Source organism: Notechis scutatus, chromosome 1 (assembly GCF_049901735.1).
Source record: "Notechis scutatus isolate UNSWTSFEM ecotype Mainland chromosome 1, rNotScu1.2, whole genome shotgun sequence".
Classification (NCBI taxonomy): Eukaryota; Metazoa; Chordata; class Lepidosauria; order Squamata; family Elapidae; genus Notechis; species Notechis scutatus.
Genome location: NC_142009.1, coordinates 42,684,298 through 42,699,521, shown reverse-complemented (window position 1 = coordinate 42,699,521; position 15,224 = coordinate 42,684,298). Strand labels below are relative to the sequence as shown.

Below are 15,224 nucleotides of genomic sequence, written 5' to 3'. Positions count from 1 at the left end.
AGACCAAAATGTTGCCTAAAATATTTTGAAATTGTTATTTCCTGGCAGTACAAATGCTAAGGTGACCAACTTTTTTACAAGGAGGAGAACACAAATTGAAGAAAAAAGCCAAAGCCACTTGCGTGTGGCGCACTCTTGCGCGTGGCACACTCAGAACAATTCTCTGTGGAGCGCATGCGTCTCATAATCGCGTCTCGGCGCACTGTACCAAGGCTTGACGAATCGTCATGTCAAATACAAATAAGTTACATTACACACAACGGATCGGATCGGCATCGATCAAATACAGAGATTTACAGATTAGTCTTCAAATATCAAAAAGGAGGAGGTGTAGGAGGACACTTTTCGAGAGAGGACAGAACTTACAAAAGAAGTAAGGGAGGACAGTTGGTCACCTTACAAATGCAAAAGCAGAATGAGGTTACAATTTGCTGGTGTTCACTGGGAACTGCCTAAGGCAGCTGCCTCATTCTGCTTAGGAGTCTTCTGCAAATGGGCACCCTCCAAATATATAGGACCAATTCCCACAATTGATTCTCTCTGCTGGATAGAGGAATAGGGAAGTGGAAGATGAAGTGCAACTATAAGACATCCAATGTGGGAAATCTTATTTACAAATATGCAGTAGGACAGTTGTACATTCCACTAAGCAATGGTGCTTTTTCTTACATAAATTTGTAAATGATTACAATCTTGATTATGTGCCATCAAATTGTTATCGACACTTAGTGACCACATGGAAGCGAACACCATCTCCATGATTATTTTTAGCCTGGTCCTTTAGTTCTTCCAATAGTGTCCTATGTTTCCACTGAGTATCCATCTTGCTGCTGGTTGTTCTTTTTCCTTCCACCTTTCTTAATAGAAACATGGGTGTTCAGTTTTATCAGTATGGCTACAATTGGGAAAGGTTTAATAAAACTTCCCCTTACCTTGAAGTCTTCACTCTGCTTAAAACTACACACCTCAAAATTTCAGCCCTTTATTTCTAGAGAGACAAAAGTTTCTAGGGATCAGATGGTATTGCATAATTATGCAATAATTATGGATCAGATAATTAAAAATAATAATTAGGGATTAATTAAAAATAATAATTAGGGGAAAAAAATAATTAGGGATCAGATGGTATTGCATCAACAAATAAATGCTCTGTCTTACATATTGGCAAAAATATCAGAAAATAAAATACAAGCTGAATAGTCAAGATCTTGTTGATGACCCAAGCTCTGTAAAGGACCTTGGAATACTCACCTCTAATGATCTAAGTGCTAGAGCCCACTGCAACTACATAGCCAAAAAGGCATTAAGAGTTGTTAACCTAATCCTACATAGCTTTTTCTCTGGTAATATCACACTACTAACCAGAGCATACAAAACATTTGCTAGACCAATACTCGAATACAGTTCATCAGTCTGGAACCCACATTACGTATCTGATATTAGCACAATTGAGAAAGTCCAGAAATATTTCACAAGAAGAGTTCTCCACTCCTCTACTCGTTGTAGAATACCTTATGCCACCAGACTTGAAATTCTAGAACTAGAAAACCTTGAATTACGCCGTCTTCGGTCTGATTTAAGCATGGTATATAAAATCATACATTGCAATGTCCTACCTGTCAATGAATACTTCAGCTTCAACCATAACAACACAAGAGCACACAATAGATACAAACTCAAAGTTAACCGCACCAAACTTGATTGCAGGAAATACGACTTCAACAATAGAGTGGTCAATGTCTGGAATACTCTACCCGACTCTGTAGTTTCTTCCCCAAACCCCAAAAACTTTAACCTTAGACTGTCTACTATTGACCTCACCCCTTTCCTAAGAGGTCTGTAGGGGGCGTGCATAAGTGCACCAACGTGCCTACCGTCCCTGTCCTATTGTTTCTCTTATTCTTCTTTTCTTTTTCTTATATGTACCCATTTCATGTATTCACAACTATGTATACACTTATACTTATTATCTTGTAAACAATTGGCAAATCAAATAAATAAATAAAATAATTCCATTCTGATACCCCATCCTCATCTATGAAATTGTTTTCTTTGTGCTGCAGAATACAGTATAGATCACCTGTGGTCTACTTCCCATCTCTCTTCTATTCCCACACCATACATAGATTTAAAACTGGAATAACTAAAAGCTACTCACATTGGAACTGTCCATACAGTACTTATTTCCCACAATATGCTTTTCCTGTGATTCTCTCCCCCTCTCTCTCTTTCAGTCTCTTTCTGCTTTTGCATGCTTTGTCTCATTTTTCTAGCTGTTTTGTAATAAACATCAAGCTCTATTTTTGTTAGCTGAACTACATGGTGTGCATGGTTGCTCTGATCTTGCCATATAGACTGACAGACTAATTATCCAATGCATTTAAGAAGAAATCATTGAGTTCAGTGAGTTTTTAATATAAATATACATTGGATTGAATTGTTAGTCTTTGATCACTTGATGATAACACAAAAGATGATCAAACATTTTGTATGTTATTAACTTCAAGAACTTTATAAAGTTCCCTTCTCCATTTCTCCAATTCTTAGGATGCTCCCTGCAAAATGGCTCATGAAAAGAAAAACACCTCAAGCAAGGATATCAAAGCTTTTATTGAGAGAGAAAAAAGCACCAATGAACAAAGCAGCCATCTCCACCCCAAGGGAGTAAGGGAACCCACAGAATGGAGAAAGGGGAATGCTAGCTGGGAAATTCTCGGAGTTGGTCCATATATCTTAGAGTTGCTGAGATTGAGAAACACTGCCTTAATTCATGCTAGTCTTTTTTAAAACTTCCACATAAGCCTGAAAAAAAGATGATGATGATTTAATGAATCAGACATGGTTTAATAAATGATTAAGGTAGCACATTTTAAATTCTTACATTGCATTAATCCTGATGATTAAGCAGCAACATGGAATCAGTCCGATGTGTCTTGAGGCCATCACATGCAGAGTTCCCATTGATTAAGTTTTATCAAAGATTGCCTCCATCATCCAGTTGCTGGAACTCGGGAGTTAATAACTGAATACTTCCTTATGACTGGAATTCTGAATGGACATCACAAAATGATAGGATTGGACCTCAAGTGTGCCGTAAGCTACCTTGTGCTACATTCATAGCATATCTGATAAACAGATGACCAATTTAAGTTCATTGCTGTTTGAGGCAGTCTGTTCCAGATTCCTTGAAGCATTTAATGCATTTAAAAATATTAGCAGTTCTTTTCATGTTTCTTTTTAATAATTTGAGCTTATAGTAACAATGCACTACAATTTTGCTTATCTTTTGTAAAGGATGCAGCAGGTCATCAGTACATTAAACATTAGGAACTTGAACAGCAAAGTTCTGATGGCCAGAAGATGTAATTCTTGTGTACGATTATGCAGAATTTCAGTAGACAACATCTGTTCCTCCACTACTATAAAAAGCAAACAAGAACCATATTATAGAGTAATATTTGTAGCAAATACTCAGACATTTTTGGTCCTGATGTATTCAAATGAAAATTTTGGTGCTTTTATTAACTATCTCTTTGAACTTGCTTTAAACCAGAAGTTCAGAACCAGGATGTATTACTGTACAGTAAATTGTTAATGTGTGTCACTACAGTTTTACAAGTCATTTGCTCTGTTGGTTGAAAAATCATAAATATTATTTTAATCTGTTTGTTCAGCTACTTTAGTCTCATAGAAATCATGTAAACAAAAATATAGTATTCAGACATGCGACATTCTGATAATATTCGGTGAATTAGTTAAACCTCAATAGGTTTTATTTGGATTGATTATTTATTCAATTTATTTATTTATTCAAACTCAACCAAGTGATTCTGGGCAGCTTACAATTTTAAAATTATAAAACAATTTTAAAAAATTAAAATGATTAAACATCCACAAAATCACTAAGTACAAATAGCAGCTGTGGTGATTAATCAACTAATAGTAAAACTAAGCAATGGGACCCTTAACACATTCCAAGCCCAGGCCTGGGTACACAATCAAGTTTTTACAGCTTTGCAAAAAGCCAACAGGATTGGGGCCATTTTAATCTTTGAGGGGAAAATATTCCATAAGGCAGGACTACATTTAAAAAGGCTGTCTTCTAGTCCCTGGCAGCTGACACCCTTTGGGCTGACAGGTTCTACAGCAAGCCCAATCTGTTGGATTGGATTAGATGGATAGAAACTTGTAGAAAAGGACAGTCACTCAGGTAACCCAGTATCAAGCTACGTAGGGCTTTAAAGGTGATAAGCACCTTGAATTACACCCGGAAACACACCAGCAGGTAGTGCAGCTCGAGGAATAATGGTGCTACATGTGCCATATAGTCGGCACCATTTATGTAGCTATATTTCCACCAGTTGAAGTTTCTGAATGCTCTACAAGGGCAGCCTTTCTGTTGACTGAAAAAAGGTAGAGCATAATAACAATGATCAAATGAATGGTCCATATAAAATGATCAAATGAAGCAAACTCCCCTCTGAAAACTGACTCTCTAACTACTTGGAACATAAAGAAATATTCTGTGTTTACCTCCTTGATTTTCATACAGGCATAGATCATCCATATGTTGCTCCTCTGGAAAAAAATAATAGTATGAAACATTATTTTCTTGAATCCTTAAAGCTTCCAAGTAATTCATGTTTTTAGTAAAGTTAATGAACAGATTGATTTTTAACAGCATTCTCTTCATCTAGATTTTAGGACTTGTGTGGAGAATAGATCATGTTTTACATAATGTTTATGCAGAAATATTGAAAAGTCAGAAGACTTCACAAACTTTTAAGCACCCAATTCAGTTATTAGCGATAACCGATATATCTATTTCTGGTCTGGCCAACCCTAATAAAATTGTTATTTATTTATATGGGGCCAACATGCACAAATTAATTTATTACTTTATATTGAGAAGCAAAGCCCCGGTGTGTTTGGGTTTTGCTTGTTTTGTGAATTCAGGCGCACTTGTAAGCAAAAATTTTATGACTTGGCATGACATGCTAAAGTAGTCAACTCTGTATTATTTAATAAACAATCATTAAGTCAGAGTTAATCCAATTTATGACTAATTGCAATAATATTATCATTTAATGTATTTTTTACTCTTAAATATTTCCTTCCCCCTTTGATAAATACCAGAGATTTGTAGAGAGGTAGTGTTCCATATTCTTGAGTTTTGATTTTGTGCAACCGAGCAAATGACAATATTCCATGATTCAAATTCTTTGCTGGGTATGGAAATTTGTGCGATTGTGCTGAAAGAGCCATCTTCTTCCTTGAAAATGCCGTAAGTATAAGAGTCCAACATGGTCCCATTTCCATTAGAAAACCAAATTACTCCTAGTGAGTTCTCGGAGAAGTCATTCACCAAACATATAAACAGGGTCTTTCTTTCACCATTTATTTCCAGATAGAGTGGTGGTGTCAGAGTTGAAAATAGACCTAAGGAGTGGTGACCTGTTATTCAAAGAAATGGTTTATTATAAAGATGCATGCTCAAAATTAGTTTAGAAGACTATTTTCCCCTATGGAAATAATAGTGCATTATTAAGATTATTGTTGTTTTTGGAGGTTCACTAGGATTTATCTCTTTTTCCATAAAAATATAGTTCCTTCCTTTCCTTCTCCTTGTACTGTCACTTATGTTCATTCACATAATTGTTACATTGTCTTATTTATGTAACTCACCTATGTTTTTCCAATTGATTTTCTTTTCTTTTTTCCAAAGAAGTTTTGAAAAATTTACTCACATGTCAGAAGCTGGAAAACTGCAATGATCAAGAGATGCCCAAATGGCCTCCAGGCCAGGTTCACTTGGAAAGCCCACAGCATCATTTCAAGGAGCAAGGATGCTTCTGAAAATGTGTGTTTGTAACTGACAAACTCAACTGAAGTTCTTTCTGACCACTGTTTTCCTTTCCCATTGGTAACAGCTGCACAGCTGCTTGGCAAAACCTCAAAGTTTTTGCTTAAGTCACTCTCCTTTTTTATATTTTCAAAATGGCTTGTCTCTTTGTATTGCCATTGCCACAAACAGATTTTGCATTAGTATTAAAAAGTAACTGTATCTGAAGCATGAAGAGATGATACAAACACCTGTACACATACACATCACATTTATTTATTGATTTTAACCATCTCAAACTGTCCCTGGACAGCATGTATATATATTGACTGTTAATGTATCATCAACTCATTTTTTTTTATTCTGTGACCACACAGATGGATTTTGTCCATGGCATTTTGCCCCTAACCCAGTCTTCCTACTGTGCATTTGTCATCACTGTAATTGAGTCCATCCAGCTGGTTGCTAGTCGTCTTCTTTCTTTCCTCCTTTCTTAGCATTAGAGTCTTTTCTATAGAGCTAGATATCTGCATAATATATCCAAAGTAGGATAATTTGAGCCTGGTCATTTGTGCCTCAAGTGAGAACTTGGAGTTGATTTATTCAGTGATCTATTGGTTTGTTTTCTTGGTTGTCCACATATTCTCAGGAATCTTCTCCAACACCAAAATTCAAAAGCACCAATATTTTTCAGTCAATATCTTCTTCAATGTCCACAGTATATACTTATACAACACACCTACAAACAGTTTTTTTAAAAGGCAAAGTGTAATTAGCATCTCTCACAGGTTTTAGAACATGTTAACATCTGTTGGGAGGAATAAGGAAGACAACTGGAACAGGTTTTGTAACTCTTTAAAACAACAAACTTTCTTGAATCAGACTCATTGTCTTTAGTTTCAAGGAACTGTCTTGAAATAGGCAATATGTGGACTTCATTGGGGAGAGTAATAAATACAGGGAATGCTAAAAAGTGACCAGATTTGTTAATGGTAATTTCTTAGGTAATTCTGTCTTTGACCAGATCATTTTCAACAATGGCTGTTTATTTAATTCTCCTGTGTCACTATTGTCAAGGCACTTAATAATGTAATCTGTGATCCATTCACATATTAATATTTGAAATGCTACAATATTCTTGGTGGTTTTTGCAAACAACTAACTCAGCCAAAAGTAAAGCCAAGTCAGCTCTACTACTTGTGACTTCGTGAATTATTTATTCATTTTATATAGCTGTCTACTCCACATTCATGACTCTGGGATGCTTCCAATTAAAACATAAACAGTACATATATATATATATATATATATAAAGCAAACATACAAATAACCCAAAATGAATATATCTATGTACTGTAGTTTGGAGATAACTGATTTGAGCTGTAAAAAAAATCAGAACCATCTTGGCAAATGTAAAAGTAATTTGTCACTGCTGCCTTCTGGGATTATTATTTTTTTTTTTTTGCAATTTTTTAAAACCTGCAACTTTGATCGTGTTTCTTGCTTTCTCATCCAAGTTCTAAGTAGGACCCATCCCACTTGCCTTTTCACACCAGACTACCTCTCTGGAAATTCATATGAACTGTAAATTAGGGTTAAACTCCGCGTTTTTCAAACTTGACAACTTTTAAAATGTGTGGACTTCAACTCCCAATGCTGACTGGGGAATTCTGGGAATTGAAGTCCATACTTCTTAGAATTGCCAAGTTTGGAAGACACTGAGTTAAACTTATGAATGAATATCAGACCTGGGCTGTCAAAAATCCGGGTCGTCCCCCCCCTCCCCAAGTCACTTAGTATATCTTTCCAAAGTTGGCCTAATACACTTCGATTTCTGCCAGTGCCAAAGGCCTTCAGAGGAAAGAAAGCCTTATTTCTCGTTAACGAAAGAGGCCCAGAACCGAATAGCGCCCAGTTGCAAGTTGTGATATTTCCCCGCTAATAAAACGAGCTTGGTACGGCCTGTCCTCATTCTCCCTCCTGGCTGCCTTAATTGCAACTTCCGGGAAGGATTCCGTAAAGCGGGCGGGATTTCGCTTTTGGGGGGGAAAAGAGTTTGGCACTGAAGGTCTTTTTTTCCCCCGGAGTCTCTCTCTTTCTGGAATGGGTAAGGCGGAAGGGGTTCTGTAGGGCAACAGGACGGTTTCTCTGGCTCTTTGAAGTTCCCGGGCTTTTAGGAAGCGCTGCGGGGCCCTGCTTTGCAGTAAACACGCTATTCACGACACGGGGAAGCGGGGGGGAGCGATCCCTGAAGGAAATTGTATACTGCATGTTCAGCCTGAAAGTCCGCGGAGCTGTCGCTCTTTCGAAGCACCAAACCAAAGCGATCACAAAGCGGGTGGCAGGTCGAGTCCTCCGCCCCGTTCCTCACGTATTACGGGATGACTAAATGTATGGCCCTTCAAATGAAGGAGTTATTTGTGCCAGAGCCCCGGGACTACTTGGGAAGAAGCCTTTTCGCGGGCGGTTGGCTGTTCATTCTCAGGGTTGAGGGTGGGGAGGGGGGGCAAAGGTGCGGCCAAAGGCAAAGATGGCAAAAATCCCATTTCTCCCCGTGTTTAGGGACGCGCCTGAGGTTTCCACTAAGAACCGGGTGATCAGTGTTGTGGATTAGCCTTCCGAAGAAATGGAATCTGCTGTAGCGGAGACCGCAAGTGGATTTCCCAGGGCAGGAAGTGACAGCAAGGAAGAGGGACAGAACAGCCCTGCCGACCCACCTCCTGCTCCAGATACCTCTGTGTCATTTTCACAAATGCTTCACCTGATCCAGACTGGACAGGACATCCCTGGACTCCAGAAGTTAAATATCTCCGCCACGAATGGGAGTCCGACACCATCACAGATGACTCAGAAACCCAAGCCGTGGGAGACAAAAGCTTGACCAAGTGGTGGAGTTGGAAACTTTGAATGAGAGATTTAGCACTCTATTGGATATTAAATAAATATCTTGGCCTTTCAGTTCTAAAATGATTGAGTGTACTGTTAAAAATAACAGTTTGTTTCCGTGAAAGCCAATATCCAAAGATGATTTCTGTGGTGTTATATATTCATACCTGCACATACCTTTCACATTCTTTTGCTAGATATAGGTGAGGCAAGGAACTTAAAAGTTTCTACTCTTAACTGGGCTCAAATTTCTCACTTATCATAAGGTGGTTTGTTTAGTTTTGGCTTAATGTGGTGTGTGAAGTAAAATGAATCACATATTTCACAGACCATGGCTTATAAAAATAATTGAAATACATAGAATTAAACATAACTGTAAATATTTGGGTTTTAGTTTGGTCTCAAAATACAAGATCTTGATAGCAAAAATAGAGAATGTGTGACCTGCCAGATGGAGCCCAACATTCCCACCATTTTGAGCATATTTGACTGAGTACAGCAGCCAGTAGATTTCCTTCACTAGCTAAGTTCATAGGGGAGACGAATGCTATAAACATAGTCTCAAGATTCTGAGATTGTAGTGTGCATATATGCGTATGTGTTTAATTTAAAAAAATACTGTAATAAACATGAAAAGAAAAGCAGTAAAAAAGTGCAAAGAAATAAATAGAGAAAAAAAGACAAAAGTTATATAGAACAACTTCTGGTCTTCTTAATAATTACAAGTACGTTTATATTTTACTCTATGGTTGTAACATAAATTCTTTCTTTCCATAGTCTATTCTTTCTAAACCCTTAAATCACAAGTTCATTTTTTTCTTTCTTTCAGCAAAAAGTCCATAGCAGGTTTTCAGTATTAATAAATGTAGATATTGTCTTTCCATTAATTAAGCAAGTCAAGTTTGCTATCTCAGCTAATTTTGTCATCTTCAGCAATTATTCCTCTTGTGGGTATTTCATAGTTCATTTTTGGGCATATAATAATAATAACAATCCTAATAATAGTAATAATAATAATAATCTTGCTTAGTTTTTTGAAGTTGCCAGTCAGTCAGTTACGAGTTGTTGCTTGCCTGGTTTCAAGTGACATGATGGAATCAAAAAGATTTTTCATTGTGTCCCAAAGGTGCTTTTCCAAGAAGCAACTGGACTTTCTGGTTTGTTTGTTTTTTGGAAGACATTTCGCTTCTCATCCAAGAAGCTTCTTCAGCTCTGAGAAAAAACAAAAGAAAAACCAGAAAGTCCAGTTGCCTCTTGAAAAAGTGCCTTTGGGACAACCATGACCTGGATGACTGAGAATCTCCATAGACATTTTTCATTGTGGTTTGTTAATCCACAATTTATTAAAGGAGTGTCGGGACAATATCTTTAAGGGAGAAAATGAAGATATAAGTATGTGGAAACATCACAATCAAGCCTCTTTATAGATAGTTAACCTTTCCCAATGGGGTATTTTCCCGATGTAGTGGGTTATAGCTCCCCAATTCACTAGATAGCACCAACTTGGAGGATGGGATTTACCTGTTCGCCAAACCATAAAATTAGCTACCGGTTTTCCCGACTTCCGGTTTGCCAGGCTGCGGCGGCGGCGGGGATTCGCGATCCTGCGCGATCCCTGTTGCGCTAGCCGTCTTGGTGCCTCCGATCCTGACGGGTCTGGAGGATAAGGCTGCCCCGTAGAGGCAGCCGAAGATAGGGAGGATCCGGAGAGGGGTTTGGGGGTATCGCAGACCCCCTCCCCACCCGGCATAACCTCCTTTTCTCAAGGCGGTGGAGCGGCGGTCAGCAATGGCCGCCACAAAGAAGCCGGCAGCTGGATAAGATTGTGCTGGAGGAAGGAGAAAGAAGAAACAGGAGAAGTGAAAGTGCTGGCTGAGCCGGGACAATAACAACTTTCAAATACCCTGGAAACTGAATTGCTTGAATTGCCTGAAAGATACATTGTATCCCTAAGAAGATTGGAAAGCTGCGGAGAAAGCTGTCAAGGGAAAGTTTTTTTTTCTTCACTCTCCCACCCCATATAAAGCCAAGGGATAAAGGTTTCCTGGACATTGGATTTAACAACTTAAGAAATCGGAAAACCTGTATTGGAGGTATGGATTTCTGAACATTTAAAGGAAAATTGTTGTTGTAAGTGGGAAGGGAGAGGAAAAAAAATTGGAGCAGAATTTGAAAAAGGAGGAGATTGCCTAGAACTTTAAAGAAAGATATATCTTAATTGGAACTCTTTGATTAAACAGTAACCCCAGAAAGAGAAATAGAAGAAAGAAAAAAAGTATTAAAAGAAATAGTTTATTTGGACTCTTTGGTGACTTTGGAACTTTTTGGAATTATTCTTGATTAAAAATACTTGGGTGGTTGTTTTGGAAAAAGTTTTTCTCTTCACGATGGCATTGCTTGTGGTTGAACTAAAAATTGAATATCAAAAATATAAAAAAGAAGAACAAGATGGAAAAGATACTTTGGGCACTCTTTTTCAATTTCTAGAAATGGCGGTATGCACTTATGAAAAATTGACTACGCAGCAGGACGACTGGGACAAAGAAGAAGAAGAAGCCATCTTTGATGAACAATGGGTTCTTTTTGGGGAGGAGGAGAAAGAGGAAAAGAAAAAGGGGATTTTAAGGTTTGAAAAAACAACCAAAAAAGAGAAAAATAAGATGAAAGGTGGATACAAGGTTAGAAAACAACAGAAAGGGGGTAAGCAGAAGAAGAAAAGGAAGGAGGAGAGACAAAGGGGTAAAAAGGGCAAGGAGAAGAATAAGCAAGAGAGAAAGGAGGGAATGAGAAGCCATAATGGTGGGAAGCAAGATTTAAAGAAACAAAACTTATTTAGAGACAATGGGTAAATCTAATTGAAAAAGGGATTCTGGAAGGTACATAAGATTGTGTTTTTATATGTGTATTTAGAGTAAAATGTTTAAGATATAAATGAGCATCAATATATATGATTAGCTTTTTAATGGTATTGATAGTGGTTTTATATGCTTTTATTTTGTTATTGTGTTTTTGTTTTTCTCATAAAATTTATTGTGTAATTTTAGAATGTCCCAAAAGCTGTGTAGACAAGTATAGACAAGTATATATCCCAATATAAATTAAGTGTTATATTAAGTATTATTAAGTTAGGGGAAAGAGTCAAAGACGTCACTCCAATCAGTGTACAGGAGAAGTATATTTAAAGAGAAAAGATGAATGGATAGCTGGAAATAGAACAGACAAAGAATGATAGGTATTATGAATTGAATTGAGATAAGATAAATAAAATAAAACTAAGAAAGATAAAAGAGGGAAGAAGCTATATAGAAAATTGAAAATGGTAATAAGATATGGAATGATATATAAAGTAAATATGATTTTTGAATTTGTGTCTGTGCGAAGAGTTTTAACCCGAAATTAAGCAGCTTTCAGAAAAGATGTTTTATGTTTTTTATGTTTTATGTTTTGTATGTTTGTGTATTGTTTTTGAAAGGCAATAAAATTTTAATTAGCAAGAAATATAATTTGGATAATAGAATGAAAAGGAGAAGTTGGGATAAGATATGAAGTTGAACAGATAACGTAAACATATATATTATAATTTGAAACTATTTTGTATGTTGTATTGGTTTTCTTAGAAAAGATCTTTTATGTTATTATGCCTTGATTGTGTATTGTTTTGTAAAACTAATAAAATTTGTCTTTAAAAAAAAATAAGCTACCGGTTTTCCCGAACTGGGACAAATCGGTAGCAGCCCACCCATTTTGATGTGAACATTTTGTTCCAGTACTCATTATTTGTTTGTACTCAACACACAAGCTACAACTTGTCACTATTAGCTGCCTTGTGACTCATTACATTATTCCTTATGGGAAAAAATTGTTTGGTACTCATTGTTTTTGGTACTCATTGCACCTTCTGAAAGCAATTAATGTGTACCAAGGTACCACTGTACTTACAACTTATTTTTTTTCCAAATACTTGTCTACACAGCTTTTTTTTAAAAAAGTGTCACCTTAAATTGAAAATGAGCAAGGAGTGCTGAAGAATTAAAGAAAACCCTAATGTCTAGCTGCTAACATCTTTTAAGCCACAAAGTCAGCCTCTGCTTGTTGCAAGCAAACATGCACCTGAATAGTTGTGCTCTGCAGTTTAACCAAAAGTCATGTGTCACAACTTCTGGAAGTGCACCTGCTGTTGATGCTGTATTACTAAGTGGCTACATGTAAAATGCTGATTGTTGGCAAGGCAGTTTTTTATTTCCCTAAAACTATTTTCCTCTCTGTTGATGCCTATTATCATTCAGAGAAGCTACTGATGAGATGCAAAGTTGGTCCTCTTTATAAAGCATAGTTAGCTGTACTAAATCATGATTTGTCTGAATATGGTATAGCGAGTAACCTGTAACTGGACAGATTTGCAGAAAATGCTCGGCAGCAAATCATAGTTTATAAACTAACTGGCTTTTAAATGTGATGCACTAAGCTATTTGGCTTTGGATTAGTGTGCTACATGAACCTGTCCTAAATTTTGCCATGTCTACTTTATTGCTCTTTTATAGGAAAACCAAAATACACATTTTATGATTAGGGGAGAAAAACACAGTACCTATTGGAACAGCAGTTTCTTCAATAATTCATACTACGAAGCCCATGTTGTGTAAGACATTTTGGAAAACAAATGATACTGTTCCTAAGCAGAGTTTGAATAATATTGGCTGAAATAACATCTTGAATTGTAAGACTGGTGAAAGGTTAGGACAGAATCATAGTAATGGCCACATGCCCCCCTCAATAGCAATTAAACATCTTCTCTTCCTGTACTTAGAGCACTCAACCTTGGCAACTTTAAGATACGTGGACTTCAACTCCCATAATGCTAGCTGGGAATTCTGGGAATTGAAGTCTATAATCTTCAAGTTGCTAAAATTGAGAAACAGAGTCCTGTTCCTTAATGACCGCATGGACACGCCCATATAATTTTCTTGCAATGGGATGGAAGTGGTTGCTATGGTGTTCAGTCTTTTAGGTTTTTTTTTTTTTAATCCCAGTCTAAATTAACAGCCTTGCAGTTTCCTGGTGATCCCTGTGAGGTCCAAAGCCACTTAAGCCTTTTTAAAATCAGTCAAGGTTGACTAATCCTATCTTCTGCTGCGATTATTTATCCAAATAGAATTTTGCTATTATTAGTGACATGCAGTTTCTGTTCTCCATATATTGTTTACAGCAAAATACTGTGATTTTTTAAAAAGATATGCAAACACTGGTTGGTGTTGATGTAATTTCTGGGTAAGGTGCTCTTAAGTTTCCTGTTCTAAGTAATATAATGTCTCTGTTCAAATGTCACAGTAATGAAAAAGCTTATTTATTAAATATTTATTATTAAATATTAAAGAGGCTTTAATATTAGAGGCTTCAGAGGTTGAAGATTGTTCATTAACCTGGCTGTTTATAAAGAAAAAAGCAAGACAATGATTGCTGGTTTTCCTGCTCAAACGTGATTTAGATGCTTAACTAGTTTTGAGAAGTAGAAATGTTCCTGTGGTTAGATGAGAATAGAAAAAGCTTCCTTGAATAGGCACAAGGTTGCATTCAATGAATTTTTGATACATGTACCAATTGTTATTTCTCTCTATACTGTTCTTCCTCTACTTTGTTCCAGAAGCAGAAGATGGGCAGCAATGTAGGACTTAAAGATCTCTTCAACTTACTGCCTTTCTCCTAGTTGAGAATAAAAATCGATTAGCAAAATGGAGTGTGTGAATTTGGGTGTCATTAATAGAATGGAATTCTTCTTTGGCCAAGTGTGATTGAACACACAAGGAATTTGTCTTTGGTGCATATGCTCTCAATGTACATAAAGGAAAAAAATTACATTTGTCAAGAATCATAAGATACAGCACTTAATGATAGTCATAGGTTACTAATTAGCAATCAAATCATACTAGGAAACAAATAAAACAATATAAATTGTAAAGATACAAGTAACACGGTTATAGTCAGAAGTGGGAAAAGATAGGTACTAATAAGGATGAGAGGAATAACAGTAATACAGTCTTAGTAAATAAGTTGACAGCATTGTGGGAATTAGTTGTTTAACAGAGTGATTGGCATTCAGGAAAAAACTGTCCTTGTGTCTACCGTAGTTCTGGTGTGAAGTGCCCTATAGCAGGGGTCCCCAACCACCGGGCCGCGGACCGGTACCGGGCCGTGGAGCACTCTCTACCGGGCCGCAAAGAATTTTTTTTTTAAAAAAATTCTGCCTGCCTGCCTGCCTGCCTTCGTTAATGGTTGAATCGGAACAGCTTCGGCTGAGTAAAAGAGGCGAATAGTTATTATTCTCAGCCGAAGCTGCTCCCAAACAACCAGAAACTAAGGCAGGCAGGCAGAACGGGACACTGTGGATTGAAGCGCGCACGCGCGGGCGGGCGGGGTGGGGGTGGGGGTGAAACGGGTGCTTCGGAATAGCTGCGGCGACAGGAAAAGCCCCCCCCCCCCGCTTCTTTGAAGCAGTTTC

At 37.2% G+C, this 15,224-nt stretch overlaps 1 protein-coding gene and 1 long non-coding RNA gene across 3 annotated transcripts; one reads left to right on the top strand and one right to left on the bottom strand.

Moving 5' to 3' along the window:
- Positions 1-2,591: 2,591 nt before the first annotated feature.
- On the bottom strand, positions 2,592-7,697 carry PTCRA (pre T cell antigen receptor alpha). 2 transcript variants are annotated; one of them, XM_087962200.1, is made up of 3 exons: positions 5,134-7,697; positions 4,534-4,578; positions 2,592-3,419 (listed from the first exon to the last, which is right to left on the bottom strand). In XM_087962200.1, the coding sequence occupies exons 1-3, from the start codon at positions 5,303-5,305 to the stop codon at positions 3,280-3,282; spliced, it is 357 nt and encodes a 118-aa protein (XP_087818326.1). In that variant the 5' UTR covers positions 5,306-7,697; the 3' UTR covers positions 2,592-3,279. The 2 variants fall into 2 exon arrangements, with proteins under 2 accessions (XP_087818326.1, XP_087818336.1); XM_087962210.1 differs by having other exon boundaries at positions 2,669-3,416; positions 5,134-5,550.
- Positions 7,698-7,807: 110 nt separating this feature from the next.
- Positions 7,808-8,812, top strand: LOC113422950 (uncharacterized). The gene is made up of 2 exons (XR_003372316.2): positions 7,808-7,949; positions 8,405-8,812. It is a non-coding gene; the product is annotated as an uncharacterized LOC113422950 (long non-coding RNA).
- Positions 8,813-15,224: the final 6,412 nt, after the last annotated feature.